Source organism: Phaenicophaeus curvirostris, chromosome 18, assembly GCF_032191515.1.
Source record: "Phaenicophaeus curvirostris isolate KB17595 chromosome 18, BPBGC_Pcur_1.0, whole genome shotgun sequence".
NCBI lineage: Eukaryota > Metazoa > Chordata > Aves > Cuculiformes > Cuculidae > Phaenicophaeus > Phaenicophaeus curvirostris.
Window position 1 is genome coordinate 15,414,674 of NC_091409.1, and position 13,294 is coordinate 15,427,967.

The following is a 13,294-nucleotide window of genomic DNA, read 5'->3' on the forward strand; positions in this document are numbered from 1 at the left end:
ATTAACTGGGCATTGGTTCTGAATAACTTTAAATTGTCCCAGAGAATCTCCTGGAATATCATGTATGCCTGGAGAAGGACTTGGGATGCTGGTGGGTGAGAGTGTGAGCTGGCAACATGTGCTTGCAGCCGAGAAAGCCAACCATGTCCTGGGCTGCATCCGAAGCAGTGGGACCAGCAGAGCCAGGGAGGAGATTCTGCCCCTCTGCTCCGCTCTAGTAACACGTCACCTGGAGTCCATAGCACAGGAAGGACATGGATCTGTTGGAGCATGTCCAGAGGAGGCCATGAGGATGGAGGGCTGGAGCACCTCTTTATTAGGACAGGCTGAGAGAGTTGGGGCTGTGCAGCCTGGAGAAGAGAAGAGGAGACCTTAGAGCGGCTTCCAGTCCCAGAAGGGGCTCCAGGAAAGCTGGGGAGGGGCTCTTGATCAGGAAGTGCGGGGAAAGGACAAGGGGGAACAGTTTTCAGCTGAAAGAGGGGAGAATTAGTTAAGGTGTCAGGAAGAAATGTTTTGCTGTGAGGGTGGGGAGGCCCTGGCCCAGGTTGCCCAGAGCAGTGGTGGCTGCCCCATCCCTGGAGGGGTTCCAGGCCAGGTTGGATGGGGCTTGGAGTAACTGGGTGCAGTGGGAGGTGTCCCTGCCTATTCAGAATAAATAGATTTATCTTATTATTTGAAATATCCATTGACATTCTCCTTATAAAACTCAGATTCAAAGTAAAATGAAGGACAGAAGTATTTAGAGCACCAGGCAACTTGTCTCCTTTTTGGTATTATTTAAGGCTGCCAGCAGACCTGGGCTTTGTTCCAGTTTGTCCTCTTATACAAGAGATGCTGGTGCTAGGAATTAATTACTTGAGTATTTAGTTATGGAAGCAGAAGTCAAACACTGGTGTGAAGGCTGAATCTTAATTGCAGTTATTTTTCTTCCAGTTCTTCAGAACCACGGCCAGCTGGCCTGGAGGAGAGTGATCAGTCATCGATGTCTGGAGAACAAGGAATGAGTTTAGATAATTCAGGCCCTAAACTTTCAGACTTTGCAAGCAGGCCACCAGGTAATAGAATTCTTCTGTCTATTATCTGAACGTATTAATTATAGGAGATCTTTTATCCGATCTTTGTGACAGTTCTGTTTTATTTGTGTTATCCCACATTCAAGTCCAAAGCTTTTTTTCCTCCTAGTAACTAATTGGTACCATTGTTTATTTTCTCTGAATTAGCTCAAAATGAAGAGGTGGCCATGTTCTCACATACCACCCTGCAGGTGTCGTCTGGAATACTGCAGAGTTACTCAGCGACAGCATAACTGATAGAAAGTTCTGTGTTTCTAGCTGTAGCACAGACTCAGGCCTTAAAAATTGAACATTAACTGACAGCTGATTTTCTAGAATTAAGAAACAGAATTTGCAATTGGTGTTATCCTTTGCATGTAGGGAGGATTAAATGCGAAGTCTGCAAAGGAGTTTATATTTTAAGCCCCACAGGTGGTTCTTAGCACCGTTTTTGCCCAAGTATCACGTGGCAGATTGTGCTTTGTACCCAAGGAAACATCAGATCTGTAGATGAGCTAGTCTGTGCCCTGTGGGCTTCTTTGAAGAGCATTAATTAGTGGAAGTCCAGCTCTGCATTTTAAGTGAAAGCAAAGCCATGGACAGCTGCAGAGACTTTTCAGGTAGCATGAACCTGGAGTAACAGCTGGCACCAGAAACAATATACAGATCTCTACAATTCAGTGTCATGCAAGTCATTCATACGTTAAGTAGAAATATCTAGAAGAATGAGTAAAATCTTTGTCCTTATTTGTAAAGCCTATTTCATTTTTGTGGTTCTCACATAAGATAAATGGGCTCCTCGCTGTACTTTCTCTTTGTTCTGCTCATTATGGAAGTTCTGCTTTCTCTCATCTGTGTTTGGTTTTAATGAATGTATCATTTTGTCATCTCAGGTTATCCATCTCAGCCAATGGAACAGAGACCACTTCAGCAGATGCCATCTCAACTCATGACGCATGCACAGCAGCCGCAGCAGCAGCCGCAGCAGCAGCCGCCACCGCCACAGCCACCACCGCAGCAAGCCCAGGCGCCGGCACAGACACCACAGCAGCAGCAGCAGATGATGATGATGCTCATGATGCAGCAGGATCCCAAATCAGTCAGGCTGCCCGTTCCGCAGGGAGTTCACCCGCCTAGAGGGCCTCTGAATCCAGATGCTCAGCGCATGCCGGTGCAGCAGAGTGGTAACTTGCCAGTGATGGTGAACCTCCAGGGTCCTGGATCAGTGCCTCCATCTCCTGATAAACAAAGAATTTCCTTGCAGGGCAATCCTCCTCTGGGGAATAATGCAAGAAAAATGATTTACCAAGATAACGTACAGAATCCTTCCAGCTCACCCCTCAGAGAGGTCCCATCAGTATCCTCCCTTCCAGAGGGAGGTGGAGCTGAAGGCCCCCCAGCATCAGGAGCTCAGAATAATTTGACGTCTCATTTAGTAGTTTCGCAGAACCAATTAATGATGACGGGACCCAAACCTGGACCATCCCCACTTTCTGCTGCCCAAGGAGCTAGTCCCCAGCAGCAGTCTAACGCTCTGCCTAGCACTCTTACTCACCATTTTCCAAATGTTGCCACCCCATCCCAAACGTCAAGGCCTAAAACCCCGAACAGAGCAAGCCCAAGGCCGTACTATCCACAGACTCCAAATAACCGTCCGCCTAGCACAGAACCATCAGAAATTAGCCTGTCTCCAGAGAGACTCAATGCTTCTATAGCTGGCTTGTTCCCTCCCCAGATCAATATTCCCTTACCTCCTAGGCCTAATCTCAACAGAGGATTTGATCAGCAGGGTCTTAATCCCACGACTTTGAAGGCCATTGGACAAGCCCCATCCAATCTCACAATTAACAATCAGTCCAGTTTTTCTGCTCCACAGTCACACAAATTGGAAGGCATGATCATTAATTCAGGAAAGCAAACCAACACTGGAGGAACAAAGAGAGCGAGTCCAAGCAACAGTCGAAGGTCCAGTCCTGGATCCAGTCGAAAAACTACACCAAGCCCTGGCAGGCAGAATTCAAAAGCAGCTAAACTATCGTTGACAACTCAGCAGAATCCCCCTCTCTTGCAGAACATGGAATTACAAAGAAATATGATGGCTGGTCCCTCTTCTTTGCCAACACCTGTGACTACAAGTTTCCAAAATAACAACATGCTAAGTAATCAGAATCCTGCAGTTTCTGTAGCTGCTGTGACTGGCATTCCTGAAGACCATAAGGAGAGCCTTAATGTGCCACAGGATAATGAGATTCAAAGTGCACAAAACATCCAAGGTAACAAAGACCAGCCCAATATTGAACTAAAAGGGATCTCTACTCCAGAAATAAAAATGTTGGTTCCAGAAGAACAGTCAAAAAAAGATGGGCAAGCCTTGGACACCAGTAAGCTTTCAATCTTGGAGGAAAGTAAACCCATGGTGTCTCCAGCTATGAGGGAGGCATCAACTTCTTTAAGTCAACTCCTTGATAATTCTGGAGCTCCTAATGTCACAATTAAGCCCCCTGGGCTGACTGGGCTTGAAATGGCACCAATAGTCAGCACTGGTGAGGAGCTAAAGAAGGTGGCTGTCATTCCTCCACTGCAAGACTCTGCCTCGAGCAAAGAACCATCTAATTCACTTAGCTTGCCGCAAATTAATGAGCCATGTTCAAATCCAGGGCACCAAGAACTGGGAGAAACAAACTCAAGCATTGCACAGAGTGTTCCTCCAGCAATGCAGAGGCCTGTCAGCTCCTCTTCCATTTCAGGTTCCTTACCCCCCAACCAGATAACAGTTTTTGTAACTTCCAACCCTATTACATCCTCTGCTAATACATCAGCGTCGCTGCCGTCTCACTTGCAGCCTGCGTTAGTGTCAACTGTTGTCACCATGCCCAATGTGGGGAACAAGGTTGTGGGTTCTGAGGGACAGTCAGCACCTCAGTCTAACACCCGTCCGCAGTTCATCACACCCGTTTTTATAAACTCATCCTCAATAATTCAGGTTATGAAGGGCTCTCAATCAAGTACAATTCCCACAGCCCCGATGACTTCTAGCTCCAGTCTGATGCCTCAGTCGGTCGCTGTCGTTGGTCCTTTGCATTTACCACAGAATATAAAGTTCTCTTCTGGGCCCACTCCTCCCAGCACCTCATCCAGCAGCCCTGTTTCCAGTATCCCCACCAGCAGGCCGCTGGTTCTTAATCCCTTGGCACCTCCTGTTCAGCAGCCTTCTCCTTCTACGACTTCTTCCAGTGCTTCTTCACATCTTCCTGCCCAGCAGGTCAAGGAGTTCAGCCCTGAGGAGGCTTCTTCTCAAAGCGGTGGGGTGACCGACCAGTGCTCCGTCACAGCAACACAGTCGAGTCCTGTTGTTTCACCTCTTCTTACAAGCAGCCCAGGGGCTGGGAACAGACGCAGTCCTGTCTCATCAAGTAAGGGGAAGGGAAAAGTGGACAAGATTGGCCAACTCTTGCTGACTAAAGCGTGCAAGAAGGTCACTGGCTCCCTTGAGAAAGGGGAAGAGCAGTATGCTCTGGATGGCGAAGCAGAAAGCCAGGGACTAGAAGCATCAGCTCCAAATAGTTTGGGAGCAGAGCAATCACCAGCAGAACTCGATAATAAAACTGTGCCACCACCAGCACCCAGTCTTATAAAACAGAGCACTTCTGGGCCTGGTATTTCGAGTGTCAGCACTGCGGCTGCTGCTCCTGCCTCCACGTCTCCAGGCATCTCGACAAGCACTCCTCCCGCAAGCACATTGTCGGCTGTCACCCCTCCTGCAGCCCCAGACCCTGCTCCAGCAGCGCTGAGCACTAACGGTGGTACCCACGGTGCTTTGCCTGCTGAGCAAACCGGGGCTGGTGCAGTGGAGGAAAAAGCAGGAGCTCAGCAGGAACTGCCACAGAGTGCAGGTAAGTCCAGTGCTGCCCCACAGAGATGGAGCAAGGAGATTGCTTTTGTGAACTCCGTGGGTGCTTTTGTCCTTAAACTGACACTGTGGGCAAGGCAGACAACTACTTTGTTTCTGAGCAGTCCACAGGCTTGTATTTCACTAAGAGTCAGGTTTCAGGTGTTTTATTTCAGTTTCTGTTTATTGCTTAAGTGGGGTATTTGTCATGAAGATACGATGGGATAACAGAGGAGAGACCACATAACTGTTAGAAGCGACAAGAAAAAGTGGATGTATCAGTAGTGACAGGAGTAAGGCTGAGACAAAAGACAGGCTGAGAAAGTTGGGGTCGTTCAGCCTGGAGAAGAGAAGGCTGCGTGGAGACCTTAGAGCAGCTTCCAGCACTGAAAGGGGCTCCAGGAAAGCTGGGGAGGGGCTCTGGATCCAGGGAGTGCAGGGAAAGGACAAGGGGGAACGGTTTTCAGCTGCAGGAGGGGAGATTGAGTTGAGATCTTAGGACGAAATGTTTTCCTGTGAGGGTGGGGAGGCCCTGGCCCAGATTGCCCAGAGCACTGGTGGCTGCCCCATCCCTGGAGGTGTTCCAGGCCAGGTTGGATGGGGCTTGGAGCAGCTGGATCCAGTGGGAGATGTCCCTGCCCATGGAGGGGGGATTGGAACTGCATAGGCTTTGAGATCCCTTCCAGCCCAAACCATTCCATGATTGTAGTTCTTAAGGTGCCTTTCATACTCTAGATGTACTGGTGTTCTGCCTCGGTCTTGCCAGTGACTTTTTGTAACTTATTTCAATGTGTTGTCTTAATTATGATATTTTTACTTAATCCTTACAGTAGTAGTTCCCTCTTTGAGTAACCATATTCCTCCGGGGAAGCAGCCGATTAACCTCCAGGAGGTAAAAAAACACCAAGGCCCCTTAAATTAAAGTGCTAATTTCAGAGAAATATCTGAAAAAGCAATTATAAGTGTATCGCACCCAGTTCAAAAAGATAAAATACCTTCCCCTCTGAACTATTTCTTCCTCTGCTGTTTTAATTTGAGCATCTGACAGACAGGCATTGTCACATACTTGGGACATTGCTGTTATTTCTTGATGCCATCTTTAATCTATTGAAAATGGCATGGAACTAAACCCTCCCTCTCCAAGTGAGTGGTCTGGCTGGCTGCTGTGCTTTACACCGTGGATTTAGACAGAAAAGAGGATCCAGAAAAAGTCAGTGGAGCTGAGACCTTCAGCCTGACCTCCCTGTGGCTGTTCAAGATGTATCTTGTAGCTGCCTGCCCCTAGGAAATGTTTACTTCAAACTTCACAGAGGGAATTTGGGTTTGTTAGGAGAAAAATGGAAGTGGATCTTATTTATTAAAACAAATGTTTGAGTTTCTGGTTTTGTGTTCACATCTCAGAGAAGACTAGAAAGCATTAGCCCAGCAAGAATTGGTTTTCCATCTTATTTTTTAACTTGGCAGCCTAGTAAATGCAAAGTCACATTATCTTATTGCCAAAAGGAGCTTCTGCAGGGTATCTGGAGTCTTACAATTGAGTTGGAAGAGTGAGGGCATTGATTCATTAACAAAGATGCTCTTTTTCCCCTAGAACTTGTGCGGAGCATTAAACTGGGACACTAAACTCTTTAATTTCTAAAGCTTTCTTTAATTTCACAGTCTGATGAAGAGCTGATACCTTTAAAAATCTGGCTCATGATACTTAACTTCCTCACTTATTCTGTGTTTGGGCTGGTTCTGCCAAAGCTGTTTTTCACACTGACACTATATGCGGTGAGGAAGGTAGAGGGTAGGTTAAAAATTGCTTCTGTAAATGCCGTGAGCTGAGAGATGTGGCGTTTTGTGAGAGCAGCCCCATCACAGCAGGAAATTCTTGTGACTCCCTCTGAAAATAATGCTTTTTCCCTTCGCTTTTATTCTAGCACCCTCTCAACATTTAATACAGAACAAAAGTTCAGGTGCAACACCAGAAAGTACTGTTCAAAGAACAGGTAAATCTTACTTCAAAAAACAGAACACAGGGGAACCAAATTCTTTATGTTTGTAACTGAGAATGGGTTTTAAATAATTAAATTTCATATTTAATGATCACTAATATGCTTGGTAGTTTGGGGCTGATTTTTTTATCACTCTTTGTGCTCTTGGGACTGCTATTCTTTGTTATATGTGCTGTGCTTTAGAAATCTCCAAAGCTTTCTTGGAGATTCAGTGTGGCAGCAAGTAAAACACATGGAAAATTCCCAGGGCAGTTTGTAGCTACTTGGTCAGAAGCTGGAGGGGCTGGGTTTGCAAAGAGACATGTTCGAGTTAAAGACAAGCAGCTTTTTCTTTTATGTGGGACACTTTTGAAAATATCTCCAAAACCCATGCTGGGAGCGTAAGTTTGAGAGCTGTGATCCCTTTTCTTCTGTTCAGCTTGTAATGAGCCCTTGGCAGGATTGAGGAAGGAGCCCTGGGAGGTGACTTTTTGCTGTTGCCATCTGTTGTCGTGGTATTTCACCATCAGTTCTGTGGTGATTTAAAGAAGTTAGTTCCAAGATGAGTAGGGAAAACAGACAGACATGGGCATGTGCATGGAAGTGCCAATCTCCATCAGTTTGCCACCTCCAATATGATTAGAGCTACAGCTTTCAGAAAGTAGAAATTGGGCTGAATTTGAACTTACAGTTAAGCAAAGGGGTTCCTGCACCCTGTCCATTCACATCAACTCACTGCCCCAGTGCTGCTGTGGCTACATGAGGGAGTCCTGCTCAGGTGGGAGGCACTGACACTGTCAAATTGTTCTACTGAATGTTCTCCCTGATCAGTTTTGTGGTAGGAAGAGAAAGAACTCCTACGTTGCTCAGTCCATTTTTCTTTTGTAGCCAGGACGTCTGTTTTCCCAGATGGTGTTGTGCATCCTTCTACGGAGGAGTCTGATGTTCCAACAGTATGAGTTTTAAGGGGGTTTTGCCAGAAAGGGACAGACAGTATCTCTTTTCTTATTTTTTTTACACTCTTCCTTCCTGTGCATGCCCTAGCAAACCTCGGGTATTAAACTGATCTGTAAGGCAAAGCCACGGTTTGGTGCCCCGCTGTCCCAAAGGCTGCAGGGTCTGTCCCAAAGGCTGCGAGATGGAGTACACAGTGTGACAAACAAACATGGAGTTAATCACATTGTAGTGGGCATCCCAAAACCAGCAGCAGTTTCTCAGGAGAGGTGCTATGTTTGGGTACCGATGTTCTATATCCACAAATGATCTGGTGGGTATGGGGAAAATTAAAAACTGGGCAGTAAAAGGATTAGAATTGGTATGTGATGAAAGGGAGATATGTCTGTTGGGGTGAAGGCTCAAAAGGAAACCTGCTCTGTGTGTATAAAATCACTGTGAGAGAGAGACAGCAGACGGGGCAGACATCTCTTTACATCCTCTTTAGGGAGATGTTTCCCGATTCCGTAGCAGCATAACTGGCTTTAGAGAATTGTCTTCCTCTGCTGTGAGAGGTGGTTGAGTCAAGGCAAGATTTTACCTTAATAATAGATCAAGATCAATATTTTTAAGGTTTAAAATGAATAAATTGTTGAAGTTTTAGAAGTAATAAACTGTTTGTAATGGAAATCAAGAAGGGTAGAGGACTGTTACCCTTGTCAGGAAGTTTCTCTGTGGTTTTCTTCTCCAAGTTTCCCTTTAAATTGCCTGTCTTGGATGAGGCAGACCAGAATTTGAAAGAGCATGGGCTGGTGTGGTACCTGGTTTGATGCAGTTCCTTACTTTGCTTGGAGAGAAACAATAGAGAAGGGAAGTTTATTTTTCAGACCTAATGCATAATGAGAAAACTGTGAGTTAGCTGTGCCCTGTCAGCAGGTATTTACTTCTACAGCAGACTAAAATTATCTCTTTCTCTTGTAGAACTTGAAACAAATGCTCCGGTAGTGGCTGGTCAAAGGTAAGGAGATGGTTTGTGTAGATCCAGTGTAGATGTAGCTTTCACGGGAGGAAGTTTCTTTCTCTTTGCTTCGATTGCACAACTTCTGCTACTGCTTTTCATTTTCTTGCCCATACCCTTTCAGTCCTGCTAAGAAATGGGGCTACTTTCAAAATGCTGCTGAAATGCAGAATATAAGGGAACATTTTTCCCAAGTCTGTCTTTATGATTACAGCAATGTTTCCTCTTACCCCTTCAGGCCTGAGTGTTACATGTCCTTGAAGGGACTTGGTGGTTCCACTCTTTGATATTTTCTGAAACTAAATCAAAACAAACCCTCAAAAGCCTGCAGCTTAGCTGTCAAGTAAATTATTGTTTTCCGAAGGCAAGGCTTTTGGAAGTTGGTCCTTCTGCCTATTTCTCCAGATTTCCTCTATGTTTGCTTGTTGACCCTTTGCTGAAACCTGATAGGAAAGGCAGATAGAAACTTCATCTTGTCCTGATCGATTCAGTAATTGAAACGTCAAATTTAAGACTGGTGTCTTCTGTCAGAAGAAAATATTGTGTCCAAGATCTGTTTCTGTTAGATTCTCATCCCACCAGGCTCTTAAACTCAGTCTGGGCATCTGTAGTGACAGACCTTTGTAAAGTTTTTGTTGGGCTATAAAGATGATCCGAGGGCTGGAGCACCTCCCATCCGAGAACAGGCTGGGAGAGTTGGGGTTGTTTATCTTGGAGAAGAGAAGGCTCTGGGGAGACCGTAGAGCAGCTTGCAGTACTGAAAGGAGCTCCAGGAAAGCTGAGGAGGGACTCTTGATCAGGGAGTGCCAGGATAGGATGAGGGGGAATGGTTTTCAGCTCAAAAGAGGGGAGATCCCATGATTCTATGATTTATTTTGTATCTGAGACAAATCCACATGCTTCCACATTCTCCTCTACTGTGTGTTTCCTTGCTTGGGAAGGTTTGTCTCTCCTTTCACTGACAAACTGTGTTTGATTTCAGATATCTGTTACTTAACGCTATGAGTATTTGTGGTAGTTTCCTCATCTCAAAGTAGAACTTTCCTGAAGCAGCAACTCTGTAGTGGACCTCTGATGCCTGGGGCCGCTCTGGGTTTTCAGGCAGTTAGGGCAGCCTGTCTTGAAACCTTGCAAATGTCACCCAGAGGGCAAGAATTGAGTTTGCTTTCTCCTTTTGCATTATCAGCAGAATAAGTTACTTGATGAATAATTACCTTTGAATTCACAGGACATAAGTTCAGCTTAATCTTCAGAAGCCGGTTAGTCCTCAGTAACTGTCTGGCATTAATGCATTGAGGTGACAACGCCGAAACCCCAGGATGAGTTCGCAGGGTTAAGAGTGATAAAATGAAGGAGGAGTTTAATTTCTCAATGCAGCACAGCATTTATTGTCTTGGTGATAAGAAACATTGATTTCCACACTACCTAAAATTATTTTTATGTCAGAAAAAGCTTTCTGTTATAAAAAAAATAAGATTTTGACTTCAAGCTTTAAAGCCTGAAGGCGTTTTAAATATACCTTAAGCTTTTTAATGTGTGAAGAACTCACTTGGATGAATGGAGTGAGGCTTTTCAGTGCAAACAAATCCTGGAGATTTCACAATTCCTCCTCATGTTCATCTACAATTTCAACTCGGTATTCCCGTATCGTAGCAGTCTCTAATGTAACCTGTTTGCTTTTCCTAGACTTCAGTAATGGTGGCACCTGTGGAAAACAGAGCAGACAATTTATAATGCATCTAATTTCTTGGTCTTCTAATGTTGAAAATATTCTCTTTGAGGACTTCTCAATTCTGTATCCTCTGATAATTTTTAATAGAAATGGACTATACTCTGGCTTACTCAGGTCACTCTTCATCTGATAAAGCTTCTGGTATCTCTAGCATTTCATATCTTCAGTGCTAATAGTCCGGAACTGGTACCTGTCTCGGTCCATCCTCCAGCTTGTCTGAGTTGCGTAGAAAAACCTTATCCTTCTTACACTTCATCAGAAATATTTTGTCCCACTTTATTAGTAATGAGACAAAAGAGAATTGTGAAAAATCTAAAACTCCAAACAGAAGAAATTCAAGAACAGAGGATTCTGCCACTTCACAGGAAACTGTAGAGAATGGGCAGCGCAAGAGATCCTCCCGACCGGCATCAGCATCCAGCACTGCAAAAGGTAAAACGCACCACCGTCCTTTCTCTGGAGAGGGCAGGAAGTAACGAGCTTCCCAGTCATAACCCTTTCCGTAACTGGGTCCTAACGATGGTTTACGGCCTGTAAATGTTGTGTGCTTTTAGATTTAGACGCAGGTTGGTGTTGAAGTACTTACCGACATCTGTACTGGCAGTAACCTTGTTTGCGTTTCCCGTTGTTAAGTTCATGGAACTGGTTTTCTCTAGCACTCACCAGCGTAGCCCTCGGCCAGCTCGCCTGGGGAAGCTGAATTCTCTTGGCAGAAATGTGTTTCCATTAAAAGGACTGTACTCAAGTCAAGAAGTGACTTTTTTGTTTCCTCAAGCCTGAAAGACCAAACACAATTGCTTATGTCTGCCCGAGTGCATGGCCAGCCCTTACGAAAGCAAATGCTGTGGTTCAGGTGTGCTCAGGACCGCCGGGGTGGCAGCTGGGAGCATCGGGCAGTGCCAGCGCACAGAGCCTTGGCTGCTCTGTCCGAGGAATTACCACTGTTAACCCACGGCATTAGCAGTTGCTGACGTGCTTTTTTCTACACAGGCTGCAGTCTCTAACAAAGCTGCAGTAGCTCACAGAATGCACAGCCCATGGTGCCGCTCTGCATTTCTACAGTAACTGTGTCAGCTCCATATGTTTAAGTGTCAGGAAAATTCTGATGGACGAGAGGGTAGAGAGAGACCATCATGAGGCAACATTCCACCAGTATTTTAAAGATTACATCCAGAACAAAGAGGTATTAATTTATATTATAATAAAATCATTATAAAAGGAAGTCAAGTTGAATTCAGCAACCATTTTCCATACTGAAGATACTAAAGTTTAATGGTAAGAATATTTGCGTTCAGAGTTTCAGAGAAGACTTCAAGCCATGTGTAATCGTGCAATGGCTCTCAAAGATTACGCAGAGGGATCTGTATGTTCTGCACTTGGTGGCTGCTGAATTTAATTAAGTTTAATTCTCGTGGCAGGATTGTGCAGAAGGATCTAAGTCTGTATTGTGAAAATAAACTATCATTCATGGAAAATTGTGAAGCCAATGTAAAATCGATTTGGTGATATGAGGGGATCTGAAACCTGTGACTACCCCCACTGTAATGAATAAACCTAAAGATGACAACCAGTGGCACATCAAAGTCTGAAGATGTGGGAACAGGAAAGAACATTGAATTTAAACAATACCAGAGCTCACTTAGGGGTTTGTACCGGCTGTATTACTCTTTCAACTCTGTAAACCCATTGTTTTTAAAACAACGCACCTGAAACTGCCGCAGTACCTTAGGGTTTTGCTTAAAAACAAAGGTCCATCATACTATGCAGCAGCCTGGGCTGTGATTCCCTTATCTCCATGGGAGCAGCTGCCTCCTGCCACAGAGTAGAGAGCATGAGCAAAACAAGGCTGTTGGGGAAGAGGCCAGGCTGGAGGATGATTGAGGGAGAAATGAGGTTTGCCACTTGTGCCTACTCTGTTCCACTTTTTTATGAGTGAATCATAGTTTAAGGAAGCTCATCTGTTTTGTGTGCTTCTGGTCTCCTCCCAGATATCTACAGTTATGTTATCCGAGTCCTGAGAAACTTGCTAATCCATATTAGAGCGAACATGGGGCTGGGAGAAGAGTTCTCTTCTGAGATAGAGGCTGATCGAAGCCATTATAGAAGTGGCAATTGGGAAAAAATTAAATATAGCAGGGAGAGAGAAGTAGACTTAAGTCATTTCATGTAGGAATTCCCTTGCTAAGCATCAGGAGAGAAGAGGACACAGGGAAAGTCAGCCTCATCCGTATGTACAGGGCACACTTCCCTGTGCATGGTGGGGCAGAAGCAGGTGAGGAAGATGCTGGTGGTGATCACGAAGGACTGGGACAAGTCCTGACCACTAGTGAACGCTGCCACATTCCTTTCCCAAACACAGAGACTTCAGCAGCAGTGGGGATGGCTGCAGCTAACACTGCTGCTGGCTGAGCTCCTTAAGAATAAAATCCTGCTTGGAGGGAGCTGTGGTGGGCAACCGAAAGTGGTGCCTGCTAAGATGTTCAACTTCAGCAAACTGGTGCTGTTCTGGTATCTTCACTTTTTGAAGCACCTCTCGAGCAAGGGCTGCTTCAGCATTTACTGTAGCTGCAAGTTTGTTAAATTTTGAAATGTTGGTTTTTATTACAACATTAACAGCATGGAGTTGTGCCATCACTTTTCTGGGTTTAGACATCTTTGATGTTCTTTGCCTTTTGACTTTTAAAATACACACAG

The 13,294-nt window shown here is 45.1% G+C and overlaps 1 protein-coding gene across 5 annotated transcripts in view; it reads left to right on the forward strand.

Moving 5' to 3' along the window:
* NCOA6 (nuclear receptor coactivator 6) overlaps positions 1–13,294 on the forward strand; it is a 40,421-nt gene that overhangs the window by 25,823 nt on the left and 1,304 nt on the right. For 2 of the 5 annotated variants that reach the window (XM_069871703.1, XM_069871707.1), the window contains 5 exons: positions 934–1,055; positions 1,946–4,945; positions 6,864–6,932; positions 8,832–8,868; positions 10,884–11,032. In XM_069871703.1, coding sequence (XP_069727804.1) covers positions 934–1,055; positions 1,946–4,945; positions 6,864–6,932; positions 8,832–8,868; positions 10,884–11,032 — 3,377 coding nt within the window. Of the gene's footprint in view, positions 1–933; positions 1,056–1,945; positions 4,946–6,863; positions 6,933–8,831; positions 8,869–10,554; positions 11,033–13,294 lie in introns of those variants that run through there. The other 3 variants (XM_069871705.1, XM_069871704.1, XM_069871706.1) reach the window with 3 other exon arrangements.